Raw genomic sequence first — 15299 nt, forward strand, 5'->3', positions numbered from 1 at the left:
CTTTCAGAACTTTAAGTTAACTGTTTTCATGCTAACAGTTTTGTTCTTTTACTTTTTATAAAATATTTAATCTATGACTTTTACTTTTAGGTAACAGTATTCCTATATTGTGACCTCGCTACACTAAAAGTAAGAGATCTGAATACTTCTTCCCCCACTGGAAGTTACATCAGTCATTTTTCCAGGTTTTCGCAGGTCATCGCAAACACATGAAAATGGCTTCCAGTGTGTAAACAAAAAGATTCTCAGGTATATATGTGATGTTTGTATTTATATACAGTATATACAGAGGGAGAAGGTCTGCAGCCATACAGCCACGCAGGTCTAAAGAGCTTACTTAAGCACAACAACATCAGAGATGCCTCCAAGACCAACTGTCTTATGTAACCGAGGCTCCGTAGCTCATCCACAGAAATTATAATCCTCTGTTGCTATGGATACGGCTGTCCCAGCGGGCCTCCCCACTACTCCAAAAGAGGAGCGACCTCGATTAATAAATTCAACTTGTACCCGGGCAGCACAGAGATGGAAATGAGTTAAAAATAATGAAAAAGGGACTTTGGACAGTAGTAAAAGTGGTGATAGTGACCAGGAGGAGCAGGGCTCGAGAAACCCTACCAGAGTGCCCTTTAGCAAGATAAGGAATTGTTTGTGATCTTCTAATCTCCCTGTAGATGAAAAGAGAAAAGAGAAAACACTATGTGTGCATACAAAATATTATAATTCTCTAATAATGATATAGATAGAAGCTAGAAATAAGCTTAAATGGAATAAAACAAAAAAAGCAAGAGAATAAAAATGACTTTGCAGTAGAAGATATGAATGATATAGTAAAAAGCATTTAATTAAGCAAATACGTTAGTTGGATTGTTCTGTTTGTTCTGCTTCTTTCATTCCAAGTGGTACTAGTCGACGTTCTTGACCTGACTGAACGCGATAATAACAGTTCAACCGTGTGGAAACATTAAGGAAACAATAATCACTTATTATATAATCAATAGCAAACACAATTGGAACATGATGGGTGATGTTTTTGAAGTGGTCCTTGAGATTATCTTACTTTGAAGAGTAAGGATGTTGCAATGATACTGACACCTGACCTTTAACTCCTGGAAGATAAGGACTTGAAGAAATGAAGGTAATATCATCCCTTCAGCTAAAACTAAAAATTCCGGTCAAGATGTAATGCTGTTTGTCAGAGTTTATTTCTTTTGCTGAGTGGCACCCTAACACAGATCTTGGCAGTGATGAAGTTTAGTCATGTTACAAACACTTTTACTCTTGGCTTGGTCCATTCAGGAGCTAAGTTAAGCTGTATAGTCTACCTGCACGTGGAATAATAACACTGTCTCCGTCTGCAGATGTAGCCTATATAGAAACTGGTTAGCATATTACTGTAATCAAGTCAGCTAAACCAGGCAGTGGTGTCGCAGTTTTGCCCGTGGGTGGCTGCTGAGACTCAAAATCAAATATAAAGTAATGGAAATAAAATCAGATTGGATTAGAGGAGGCAGTGCGGAAGGCGTTTCATGTTGCAGTGAGCGAGAATTGGATAAAAACGCTTGTTTCATTTTGCCACTATGGAAAGTGTTGAATAATGGAAGGGAGGTTAATGATGTTGATGTAGATTTCAGGCAGAAAATTGCTTTCCATCATTAATAATTACAGCACAAATGCTGTAATAACACAATGTGCAAAACATGTTAGGCCAAAATCTATAGATTAATATAATATTTATTACTTACAAAGAATTACAGAAACCAGTCGTAGGTGTAACAGAGAAATGACAGCAGAAGTACAACAAATTAATAGCATTATCAGCGTACTGTAGGCACATTAGTCATAACTTTGAGGATGACAGCATGAAATTGGAACAAAATCTGTTTTAAGAGACAACTACAGGAGCTTTCTAGCTTAAACTGCTATGTCATAATGACACACCATAGCAGATGAACCCATCTTAAAGCAGAAATACACCTCTTAGATGTGCAGGCCAACTGTAAACGACAGCCTATTATGATTATTATAAAGGACATTAACTCTACAATATTAACAATATAGAAACATGAACTATTATAATGCCACTGTACACTAACCTCTGCATAGAAAAGACACACGAATTATAGTTCTTAAGTTTGTTATTTTTGTTTAAACAAATGACTTATGGTATAAAGTTTTAATAAAGTCACTATAAGTTCCAATAACAATAATGTAGGAGTATTAAGATACTGTGTAAGAGAGATACAAAACAATGAAGTTGGATCAAGGGCTCATAAACTCAATATAGAGTCTAAAATAGACTACAGCTCATTTACAAAGTACTGTACATAAGCACAATTTGAGGACCTTGTACTTGAATACTTAAATTTTTTTATGTTATACTTCTACTTCTAAATGATCTTCTGATGGTGTGGTCACTTTGGACTACTACCGTCATGGCTAACCGAGCTAACCGCTGTTTGGCAGAGATGTCTACTATAGCTGGCATGCTAACCTGCTAGCCTCCTGTGCTAACTCCCCTGGTTCTGAGCTCATAGTCATAGGACCTCCTAACCGAGCTACCTAGCAAACAACAGCTCTAGTAAGCAGCAGTTAGCAGTTACTATGGCGATATCCTCTTTTTTGAATTGAAGCCAATGTATAATAATTCATTATTATACATGACAAACATTATTCTGTATAACAGAACTTGTAACAGAGTATTTTTTACACTGTGGTATTATTGGGCTACTTGTTACTGAAAATGTAATTAAAGTTATCAACAGAAAGTGAATTAATAGCAATTTTTAAGACGTTAAGTATTGTGTTGCAGAGATACCTACTGAAGTTAGCATGCTAACCTGCTAACCACTGTTAGTGGTGTCAACACTAACGTTTCACTGGTGCTCCAAGCTCTGTGTTAAGACCACTAGACCAATTGCTAACTGAGCTAACCAGCAACTCTAGTAGATAGCAATTAGCGGCTAGCATGGTGTTGTCCCCCTTTTATTAAGACTATGAACTTGACAGGTGGCCAGTTGTTACATATTGCACCATTTGAGTTATATATGTTTATACATTATTATACAGTGATGTACAATATTGCATGGTTAGGACTTTTACTTTTGTTACGTAAAGCCAGCTAACTAGCTAATAGCAGCTCTAGTTAGCAGCAGTTAGCAGTTACTATGGTGATATCCTCCTTTTTGTTTTGAGTGTGACAGGTGGCCCATTCTTACATATGGCACCTTTACAGTGATGCATTATGACACAGTAATATACATTATTTTACTTTTAATACTTTGAGTATGTTTTGATTCTAACTTTCCCATTCTAAACACGTGTGTTTTACTCGTAACAGAGTATTTACACACTGTGGGTTTTGCTGCTTGCACTTCTTCCACCTCTGCCTTTAACACAGGACACGCCCATAGACTTTTTTTTTTTTCTTCCTTATTAACAACACAGTCGTAACTACAACCTCACAGCCAAACTCCCTCCTGTCCACACACACACACACATGATATCACGCCGTACACTAGCAGATAATCACATTTTCATCCGGCTGAGCCCGCCCCTGGTAAAAAAGTAGGGGCGCTCCATGTGACGCTGGGGCTGTAACAAAAATCCAGTATGGCGGAATCTATCAGGAGATGAATTTCTTCGTCCCCCCCCCTCCTGCGCTGAGAGAGAAAACCACCGGAGTCTAGCATGGGAGAGGAATAAAAAAGCCCCTGCGGGACACATGTTGGGACGACTGGCCTCCTCCTGGCCCGTGTAGGTGAGCTGCTGGTGCGTTTGTGTGCTCGCGGGATGAACGTGTAGCCGAGCTGCGCCGCTTTGATGTTGATATTCAGGCAGCAGGGATGCGATGCACAGACAGGATTCATCAAAACAATGTCCGGCTGAAGTTTCCACTCCGCTCCAGCTCCTGCTTCAGCTTCGGCTTCCCCGGGTTGTGTGTTTATCTCACGGCTGCAGTTAAGCACGACTTGTGGTAGGAACAATCTCGCTTTATTTTTTTACGTTTCCATACGGTTTGTTGAAGCTGTAGCGGGCGGGAAGTGTGTAGGCAACAAGGAGGAGGAGGGGGGGTTGGACAGCCGATGTTTATTATGCCGATTGTTGCTGAGCTATTTTTAGTGCACGGCCCCAGCCTTAGGCTTTAATACAATATCCACACAGCCAGCGAGACTCTATCGCCTCATACTCGTGTTGTTGGCGAGATAAACGCGTAAAAATGAAGGCACAGGCCCTGCGTAAAGTGTGTGTGTGTGTGTTTGAGTGTGTGTGAATGGTTCGGGATGGGCGGTGGTAATTCTCTGCATGCGTCAATCTTTCTTTTTTTTTTTTTTTTGTGAATGGGGGCGTAGGGGTTGTTGGAAGCTGTTAAAGCAACATCAAAGCTGCACATTAGTGCAGCTTTAAAGTGTCCTTAAGCGGTTTGTGGAGCAGGAAATATTAGTCAGAACATGTAAATTGTGGCGTCGGATACGTTTAAGGAGTTTGAGTTTGGACTGTGAGGCTAACTGAGTGCACACACCTTTTTTTGTGGCAGGCTGGTGTGATTATTAAAGCTTATTGGGTGTTGATTAAAACTTCTTCCCATCAGTAACTCCTGTTTTTAACCCATGTTCCAGTCTGTTTTTGTATTTTTTCTTCATCTCGGCCTCCAGGGCTTGTCTCCCCAGATCTGTCACCCTGCATCAGGCAAGCTCCTCTTAGGGACAATGGCCTAGGACACACACACACACACTTACATACACACATATGAATACCCCTCCCGAGACAGATGAGATGCCCTGGGAGAATGGTGTTGCATGAAGCCCCCCCGGAGAGTCAGCTTCTCCCCGTGACACACACGTTCGCCTCCCCGCCCCTCCTTGCCTCGGCTTTTCCATCACAAAGCGCAAGTGTGCGTGCGCTGTGCAGTGACCGACTTTTTTTGGGGGGCAATTTGTCCCGCGGCAGCACTGTCTGGCCCTCTTGTCTTGAGACCCACCCCCCTCACAGCACACACACACACACACACATCCGCGCATCCATCCCGCTTCAGAGGACCTCAGAGACCTCTGCCAACACACACACAAGGGCGTGAACATGCACACTACCCCCCACCCACCTCGCCCTCGGGCAGTCTTACCCCTTCTTTTTCTGTGGTGGTAAAGTCGAGTTGATGCTCTGGGCTCAAGCCGTGATTACATCTGACACTCCTGCTCCAGGCTTGAGGAATTCAGGCTACTCCCCGAAAAAACAAAGAAAAAGAACAATCATTTATTTCCAGAAACAGCAAAGTGACCAATCAGCCGCTTCCAAAAACAAAGAAGAGCTCATTTATCCCCAAATAGAATAAAAAGAATCGCAGGTTTCTGCTCTGTAAAATTCACATGTTCATGAGACAAAAAGAACCGTTCCAACCGGTTCGACAGTGGAAGTAATACATCATACTTTTTCCATATTTTTCTTAATCTTAGAGGGCCCCAGTCAAAAAGAAACATGTCTGGGACAAGCAATTTATTGCCCGATTGGTTTACAGCGAGGTCGAACTTGAGGCTGTATTGAGCTCTCGACGGTGGTCTTGGATCTGCACAACAGCAGTATTTTACTTTAAAAAACCCCAACGTGTATTTCAAGGTGCTGGTGCTAGAATGATTTACTTAGTTTACTTATGTTAAAGCTGCAATATGTAATATGTGTGTCAGAATTTTAGCTAGAGATTATCATCAGTATATGAAGAAATATCACTTTTAAAGTTATGTCAAAGACAGAGGCTGCTGAGCCTGGTGCCGTTGCCAGCGCAAGACCACTAGCTGCATGGCTAACTGAGCTAACTAGCTACAGTCCAAGATAGTGAACAACAGTTAGCGGTTCTTCTGGTGATATGCTCATTGTTTTGTTTCACATATTTTACCTTTAATTTAAGAAAAGAGATTTAGAAATGATCACCTCACATTTGTGTTTCGTTTGGAGCATTTGCACGGGACAATCTGAGTCTACATTTTAGTCCTTTTTACTGAAATTATCCCCTGAATGTGATACTAAGGTTCCATTTAACATCAGTGTTGAAGAGCAGCAGCTCTTTCAATCAAATAACAGATGCTTTGTGGCTGTACTTGAATATGACAGTCTCTAGTTCCTCCTAACCCTCTCTGTCATCGCGCTTTTAAACGTCAATATAGTCAATCTCATAGCACAGCTGTTGACTGTTGTTAAACATATTATGAGCAGCGATCAAATTTCTTCCTTGTTCCGTTGCCTGAAAACAGAAAACAGATGTTTTAAAAGAAACAACGCCATATCAACAATAAACCGATTCTCTCAGGACTGATATTATCAAAGGACCTCTTGTGCCTGGAGGAAATATAGTAGGTAACATGTGGTGGAGTTTTTTACTTTACAAATTACAGACATGGCAGATTTGCATGGGATTAAGATCACAGACATCCTCCGCAATCATTACAAATGACATGAAGTCCACAGGTAAAATTAGTCCAGTGTGGATAGGATTAAGTCCATGAAGGCAAGAACAAGCAGAACAGTCTGGTGAGTTCAGAAAATGACATCACTTTACTGTAATGCAGCTTTTAAAACCAGGTGGATATACACTATGTAGTCTCACTTCATGATGAGGAAAGAATATTGATAGAAAGAAGGTTTGATGGACATAAAACTGTCAGACTTCTTGGAGCATATCAACTCTGTACCATAAGTGGAATCCAAGACAAGACAACAGTTGTCACATAGATCAATACTATAACTGGAAAATGAGCTGCGTGTGTGTGTGAGACATCAATAAGGATATCCAGCTCTCTCTCCCTGTCACGATGCTGACTCCGGTCTCTCAACTCATCCTGATATCACTGCCCCCTTTTTCACACATTTGAAAATCGGTATCAGTAGTGTGGAGTTCATGTGAGGCCAGGGGTTGTTGTGGCACAGAAAGCCGAGTTGGCAGCTCTGCATGACTGAATGAACGTACCTGGTAGTGGAACTTTGAGAATGAAACTGACAGAAAGACTCTGCTCAAGAGGATAAATATTGGTGCCAGCACCAGTCAAACTTGTTTATGTGCCGTGCTGAAAGATTGATGTTTCCTATTTGGGTGTAGTTTCCAATCCACAGTTTATATGAACCTTAAAAAAATCAAATGAAAACTGGATTTGTTCAGAAATTAGACTACTTTTGAAGAAAAGTAATGACACATTCCTTTTCTTCCTCTCTGATAGGTTGGTACTGGTGCTAGACAGTGATCTTCCGCTCTTACTGGACTAGCACAAAGCAAAAGCCTCATGGGGATTGGCTGCTGCCGCTGGACGTCTGCTTCCTGTTTCCAGCCTTGAGGGATTCTTGAGGGACCGTCCTGAGTATTGGATCAGCCTGAACACACACACACACACACACACACACACACACACACACACACACACACCAAGACACAAACACACACACACACACGCCTTGACATCCACAGTGTTGGCAGGATAACAGCAATCAGATTGCTGTTCTGTAAATCACATCTGCACTCACCCAGACACACAAGCCAAGCCCGGGTGCTCACCTGCCGCACTGCGTGGACACCGACCGGATCGACCTGTCAGCAATGACATCACACAGCCACCAAGGTAAGATCGTTATCATTAAACCTCTTGTTTCCTTTTGTGATAACATGGAATTTAAGAATGTTTACCAACGTGTCTTGCACTTATGACACAGCAAGATGCAGCATGCAGGATGAAGTTGTGTTACTGCAATTTGATTAACAGCTTTTTTGGGGTAATTTTTGGTCTGTTATGAGCAAAGATAACAAGAATCCATCCATGAATCCAGATGATATCGGCCTTTCATCAAACAAATGTAGAAATTCATTGTATAGTTAGATATTTAGTTGCTATTTTTGTACAGCTGCAGGCTCTGGATGTTTTACTGGCAGGGGCGAAAAATAAAACGGCACCACATTCATGTGGTGGAGCACAGGCGTGTAGAAAGTTGTAATATATTTATAGTGAAGAGAGGGCACTCCACCATGTCTTGACCACGGGAAGGCTGCACTAGAGGTCATGTTTTATCTATGAAAGGGGCTTCCAAGAGAGCACTTCCGCTGTGTTTTTTCAAACATCACAGTGGGTGAATAGGTGGAGTCGATCCCCCTGGTATAACTCTCGAAGACCTAGACAGCAGCTGGTTGCTAAAATTTGTTTTTTAATATGTTTAATAGCTTTTGAACCGCTATTCCAATCCATATTGCATAAGAAATGTATGTAAAGTTGAGTTTCTCAGCTTTACATTGGTCACAATGGTCTCACTTGGCAACAAGGAGCTCTGTAGTGGATGTGATTATGTCATCAAGTTCTGCAGCAATGATTCGTTAAGGGAACCCACCCTCATTTTTCTTTTTTCCTTTCCAACGGGCAACGGCTGATGATGATTTAATACCCTTTATATTTACTCGCTGCACTTTTTTGGACACATCTACATGGTCAGTAAGTGAATTATAGGATTACTCCTGTTTTTCTTTGAAAAACGCCAAGGATAATATTATAATAAATAGCTGTTACTTACTCAGGAAAGGTCTGATGAGGACAAAAAACTCCCATGGAAGTCTAAAACATCCAAGTGCTTCTTTTTAAATAAGAAAATAGAACTTCTGTGTGAGTTCACAGTCAATAACATAACATTTTGACTGACGTTTTTTAAACAATTATGCTAAATTTGTCCATTTTCAGACAAAACTAATGTAAAACTGGGACTTTAAATGAGACAGGCTGATACATATTTGTAACTAATATTAAAAATAAATACTGCTTCTGCCTCATTTATGCAGGCAGATGTTCTAATGCAGGTTCTGTAAATCCTGTAAGTTTTCAGGAGGTTCGTAATGTAAGGGAGCATTGATGTTTCCCAATTTATTAAATTAAAACTTCAAATACTTGTGATATGTTGGCACGAAAAGATCCAAATAAAATTGTGGCTATTTGTGCACAAATCCCATTGTAGGATATTGATGAAATATGTGAGATTACGTTGAGAAAAATCATGTTTAACTTCCTGTAAAGACTCAAGAGAGGCAGACAGAAGATGAAATGTTGTAGCATCTTCTCGCTCTGTGCGCTAAAAGAAACACCCATCCATCACTGCTGCTGAAACACGTCGGGAATCTTCAACAGAATTTGTAACTGTCACGTGAGGAGTAATGAGAGTTTGGCTCCTCAATATGGTCACATTAAGGCAAATCTCTCTGCTGCTCTCTATGCTGTGTTGATATATGTGAGCATGTTGAACACAGACACATCACCGCTCACGAAAACGTAATAAAACATTTTAATCTGGTCTCATGACTGTTAATTGGCGCGATTCAATATGAATGAGCTCCGGAGGGTGAGAGAAAAAGTCTATAACACGGGCTCATTAAGAGAGTCCACGTTTCGTCTTTGACACCTAATCAAGCTCAGTTTAGACGCGTCGGTTTGCGTTTTAGTGTGATGATGAATTATTGTGAGAAGCTGGCAGATGAAAAGGTTAGCTTCCTGCCCCGGACCGTGTGGTACCTGACAGTATCGGCCTTGTTTACTTTGTACACCTGGGAACATGGGCACTATAAATACCACAGCTGAGGTAACCACTGGGCCCCGAGAGATACGAGCGAGGAGCAGCCTCAGCCGGCGGCCTCGGCCCTCCAACATCCCCATCGCTGACACATGTGAACACGGCACGGAGGGTAGAGCAGCTTTCCAGAAATCATGCAGCGTGGACTCACTTTCCCCTTCACCAAGTCGGGCCAAGCGCATTATATTGTTAGAGCAACCTCAGATTAGTGCAGCTCAACAGTTAACAGGAGGCAAGACTGACAAGATGAAACTAATCCTAAGAAATTATTTTCAGAGCAATTAGCGCAAAGTGATGTACAGTGACATGTAAAATGGTCGGAGGTGTGTTACATTAGTCTGATGAAATATCTGTTGTAGAATATATTTGAGTTTTTATGATCAAGTCAGAGAATAGAAATTGTTTATCTTACTGATTGCTATAATTATGTCTCAGCAGTACATTTGGAAGTTGATGGTGAAAATGATCGTGTTGAATTATCTGCACATTAATCCTGAATGATATAAAGTATGATGACGCGCCTAATTTTTCCGTAGAATTTCGACTCCCATAGTTTTGTAGAAAAAAAGGAAATTAAACCATCTGTGTCCTCTTTAGTCTTCCCCAAATCAGGTGTGACTTAACATTGTCATTGGTTGCACCAGTGCATCTTAAATTTAGCAGTTCAGATTAAAAAAAAAGTACTCTTCTCCTTCTTTTTAGGTTTAACTCAATTTTTTATTGAGTGTTCTGTCAATGAAATGAAGAAAACAATGTATGTGCCTCTGTTTTCCTGTTTACAATGAATTGAATCATTGGGTGAACCTGCATTATGTGCTGGCTGACCAGGTATATAAATGGTTGCACCTGATTGATACAGTGTTATAGTTTGCAAAAAGCTTCAAAAACACTGGATCTCACATATAATACAACTCAATAGCTTCTTTCAAAAGACACAATGAACCAGCACAACTCTGTGTATAAAATTGGCTGAAAGCCCATTTGAAATGAAATTAAACCAGTCACGCAGACTCGTTTAGCCTTTTTTTTCGAAATCAATAACGGCTTTATTTCCAAAAATTAATCTCCAAATGATACCTCTGTCATTATTTTATCATAATACAGTTCTGTTGGATGAAGACAAACAGCGATATTGAATCAATGCCCAGCTCTGAACACAGCCAAGGCAGGAAACTTCACTCCATTCTGGCCACGGGCTGCAGCAGCTGATAAAGCAGATAAACTAACCAGCTCCTGTCAAAATATGATAAGATTTAGCCCTTTTTAATTTCCCACCCTGCCCTCTTTTACCTCTCATCTTCACAGTTTGCTTCCCAGGAGAGCACCAAACACGGCTACCCACGATCTGCCCGCCGTCACCTGTGTTAACTCACCTCTCGCCGAAAACAAAAATAGCTGCGGTCTGTTGTTTGAGTCCAGGGGAAACAATTCATACCTGCAGCGGCTGTTTCTCACTGTCTCGTTTTCCTCTGAAAAGCCTTCAGAGGAGACGCTCTCGGTCCTCTGAGTGCTGCCAAGTGTGGGCGTCAATTTGAGGTGTTGCTTCTCTCGTTTGAATGACAGCTTAGAGACACACTTGTTGGATGCCGGAGCACGGAGAGAGACAGAAACAAGCAGCCAAGAGACATTTAAAGACATGAAATGTGAAAAATTGGCCTTGTGGTGCTTGTCGGGCTATGGCAGTGATGTTTATAGGAGAGCAAGGGAAGGAATGTGTTCTCTTTTAAGAGACGCATCAGTTTGATTTCTCTGTTCTTGAGACGGAGATGCGAGGGAAATTGATCCTGCGGCTTCTGGTTGCATCAGGGTTGTCTGCTACTGTCTGCTAAATTGAATCTGTTTTATATTGAGAGTAATTAAACAAGATTGGCTTTGTTCTCGGGGTGAACAATGAGACTTTCAGATCCGCGGCTTTGTTGTGCTCTTATGTGTGCAGTGTGATCCAAAGCTGCCAACTTTCTCTCCGATCTCGCTTTGCACTTATTTCCAATCATGCACCAGCCCTCTAAGTAAAGCCATGAGTGTGTATGTGTGTATGTGTGTGCTGTGTGTGTTTATGTTCACCCTCATGCAGCAGCAGCTCTGGCGGGTGTTTGCGAGTGCGTGCCTGCCTGCTTGTGTGCCATTTTTGTAATCTGTAAATGAGCTTACTAGCACGCATGTTTTTTTTTACTATTTTTTTTTTTTTTTTTTATCCAGGACTTACTCATTTTCTTTATTACAGCAGCAGTGGGATTTTTAGATTAAATATCATTTACCACAAATCTCTTCCTAGAAAAGTGAAATGTAAAACGCTTTGTTGGGTTTATATTTTCCAGAACAAAAGGGGGGTCATGCTGATAAGTGCCTCACATCTGACTTTTTTTTTTTTTGTGGGACATATCAGCAAACACGCTGGAGTGTTTGCACAGGAGTGATAACTCTGTGTGCCGAGAGCTGTTGCACGTTAGCCGGCGACATTTGTTTTGCACTTGCACTTTAGCAATGAGCTAACGTGTTGACCATGTTCTGTTGAGCAGGGTGGTTTCTGTAAACGTCAGGATGAGTTGTACGTGTTGTGGCTATGTATAGAGGACAGTACATTCAATAAGAACACACTCAGATTCAAAACAGAAGCATGATGATTAACTAGCGCCACCTGCTTGACATGATTATCCGTTGAACATTTGTGGATGGAGGCAAAATAGTTTCCACAACTAGTGATTGTCTTGATTTATTGAACCTTTAAAAACTTTATTATGCTGTCAGACATGTCTGTTTCCCATGATTCTCCCGGGCTCTTCTGTGGTTGTGGTTGCTTGCCAAGCACCCTTATCAGTTCCTCGTGACAACCCGGGTTGCCCTCTCGCCGGATAAAGAGGGAGAGCACATAAACCACATGTGTCTGTGTGAGTATTATGAGAGCAAGGACAATAACGACAACAGAGGTAATCCTCTCCCTCAAATCATCGCTTATATCATGGCTGGAAAAGGTTACAACAAAGGGCTGAAAAAGTGAGTGGGAATGAAACATTATGAGTGCAGATGACAGCATAGAACATGTACAACATGTACCAAGCACCCAGAACGATTAATATGACGGATGAACCAATATGGAAACAATAATTGCTAATTACTGCTTGTTGTGACAAGTACAATAACCTATATTATTGATCTTACAAATGCAATGAAGGCTATGTTTTTAGACTTATGCGTTTATTTGATGTTACAATAATTAATAATAGATGAGACCTTATGTCCTTTTATAACAAGCATGTTTAGGCCTGATTAAAAGTAAGATTAAAAGTGGGTATTCACACACAAGGAATACAACTTTTGGTGCAACACAAGCACCACAGTAAGTAGAACAAATATAAAGAAAGATAAAAAGCAAGTCCTGCTAGTTGAGAAGCAAACATAGACAATAGAGAGCAAGGCTCCATGGTGTGACATGAACCCAGCTAAAGATTTTCATTAAAAGATTTATATTAGCTCTTAAGAAAAAGTTTGGTAGTTGGAGAAGCGGCGTGCCACACAAACGAGAGTAGCTGCTCCACCTTAAAGGTCAGTCCAGCTTAAGTGAGTCTGGTCATCGTCACAAACTTGGTGACTAACTTCACTTTAATCAGCAGTTTACAAGGAAGTTACGGGAACCCGGCTGATCCTGAGGATTTGTAGCATTAATTCACTGAAAACAGCCTAAAAGGTACGCACAAGTTAGCCTACATGTCTATTGATAAATATTCAGAATTGATGTGTATTTAAAAATCTATATTTTTGACATGAGTAGTGATGTAAGTCCTTTAACTCCACTGTTATAAACCTTACGTAATTCAGGTGGCCCCTTCAGGTGTTACAGTGTCTTATTAAAAAGGGAAGTTGATGCCACAAGCTGGCAACGATTTGTTTTTGTCTTAGTCTTTCCAGGAATATCTGCAGTGCTAACGCTGGAGCAAAAACTGGGTCTGCACATGAGTCATCCACACACACACACACACACACACACTCACACACACACTGAGGCCAGTAAGCGGTTGGTAAGTAAGTGCCAGGTACAGTAAGTGATTATTTGTGAATGAGAGGTTTGAACTTTACATTTTAACATGTAAGGATGAGAAATTAACGCATTCCACGAGCAAAAGCGCATCCAGAGCAGGATCCAAACTGTGTTGCAGGTTAGGTTTTTTTACTGCTTTATTTTGCACGGTCTGTGTGGGCGTGAGCGCCTTTTATGGCTCTGAACCGGTGAACTTGACACAGTGCTCCTTTCCTCGAAGGCTCAGCTGTATCTAGGTTACAAGCGCAACAGTTTCCAGGTTTATACAGCCTTGAAACACAACAAAAACAGTGCGGAAAATCAAACAAAGTAACACAAACACTAACGAGTAGGGTCAGGAGATCGTATGGTTTGGGCTGGTACCCAAGATTAGATAATGTCTCTTCAGGCTTCAGACGCTGTTAGATATGTTGATTTGCATCTACAGATTTATGTCTTGTACTAACTGGTCTTGAGTTGTGTTTGCATTAGTCGAGGTTAGATTTAATTGACACTGGGTAAAAGTGAATACCATTGTATCAGGAATCTATTCATGTCTCGTTGAACACCTGCCAGTTGCTATGAGGTTAGAACTGAGTCAGTAAGATGTTCGATAGTCAAAACGCTTCTTTCATCCAGACACAGGAAACTGAGCAGAAACATTGATATCTCATTTGCTAACGGCTATCTTGCAGTTTAAGATACCTCATGGTGCCTTTTTAGTACACCACGACTGGCTGTGTCAGCAAACATGTAGCCCGGCTAGCTCAGTCGGTAGAGCATGAGACTCTTAATCTCAGGGTCGTGGGTTCGAGCCCCACGTTGGGCGAACAACTTTTTTTTAAATGTCCCTGAAAATTAGTATTTGTGATTTTGATAACTACCAGCAAGAAAGCAAATATCATTCCATAATTATCTAGATGTCTAATAGTTTGTGTCGCAATCTGTGTTTGCTGAATTCAAACCTGCTGCATTCTGTATTCGTGTGTCTAATTATGAAAGCACGTTTACTAAATGGTCTGTGGGGACTTTTGGCAGTAATGGCGTCAACAGTACTGCAGACAAGGTAGTGACACACACAAGGCTTTTCCCTTGCTGGTGTGGGACAACTGACACGAGGGACAAAGAGCACTACAGCACAGTGCAAGCGCCTATCAATACAGTTTTTACTGACGTTACCTTTAATGAGTAAGACCCTAAGGTGTTTTAAACACTCACACCGTGATGATCGTGACCTCCTGCTGTGAAGTGTCTGCTCCTGCTGTGTTGTTCATGCCTGTCATCACGATCCTATCTGAAGTGATAAAAAATCCTGGAGGCCGTGCCGTCTATCCCTCTCAAGGTAATTGTTGTCGTGGCCAAAAACTAATCTTGTAGGTTTATTAGGGCAGGCTCTAATAAAACTCCTGCACTATCCCCCTGCTGCTGGCAGGCTTGTATTTTTCCTCCTTATATGTGGAAGGAACAGAAAGAAGATTTCACCGAGGTTTTTTGACATTTTGTATTCATTTTTTCTCAAAAATTACAGCCTATTTTTGTGTCATCTGAACCTTCTTTGGGTCTCACCTCAATATTTGATAAACACCGCACCTCAGTGCGCACACAGATCTCTGGATGGCTATAAGTCTATATTATGGATTCGCTTTTTATTACACCTGCCAGATACTATTAATGGTGGCAGCAGTGGCATAGAGATTTAAGG

At 41.1% G+C, this 15299-nt stretch overlaps 1 protein-coding gene and 1 non-coding gene across 5 annotated transcripts in view; both read left to right on the plus strand.

Moving 5' to 3' along the window:
* Positions 1-15299, plus strand: part of LOC115577328 (histone deacetylase 4-like) — a 66536-nt gene that overhangs the window by 6423 nt on the left and 44814 nt on the right. For 2 of the 4 annotated variants that reach the window (XM_030410349.1, XM_030410353.1), the window contains exons 1-2: positions 3459-3976; positions 7206-7601. In XM_030410349.1, the coding sequence (XP_030266209.1) occupies positions 7580-7601 (22 nt within the window). In that variant the 5' untranslated portion in view covers positions 3459-3976; positions 7206-7579. Of the gene's footprint in view, positions 1-3458; positions 3977-7205; positions 7602-15299 lie in introns of those variants that run through there. The other 2 variants (XM_030410350.1, XM_030410351.1) reach the window with 2 other exon arrangements.
* On the plus strand, positions 14354-14426 carry trnak-cuu (transfer RNA lysine (anticodon CUU)). Its single transcript has one exon. It is a non-coding gene; the product is annotated as a tRNA-Lys (tRNA).

The sequence above is a fragment of the Sparus aurata genome, chromosome 24, assembly GCF_900880675.1.
Source record: "Sparus aurata chromosome 24, fSpaAur1.1, whole genome shotgun sequence".
Lineage (NCBI taxonomy): Eukaryota > Metazoa > Chordata > Actinopteri > Spariformes > Sparidae > Sparus > Sparus aurata.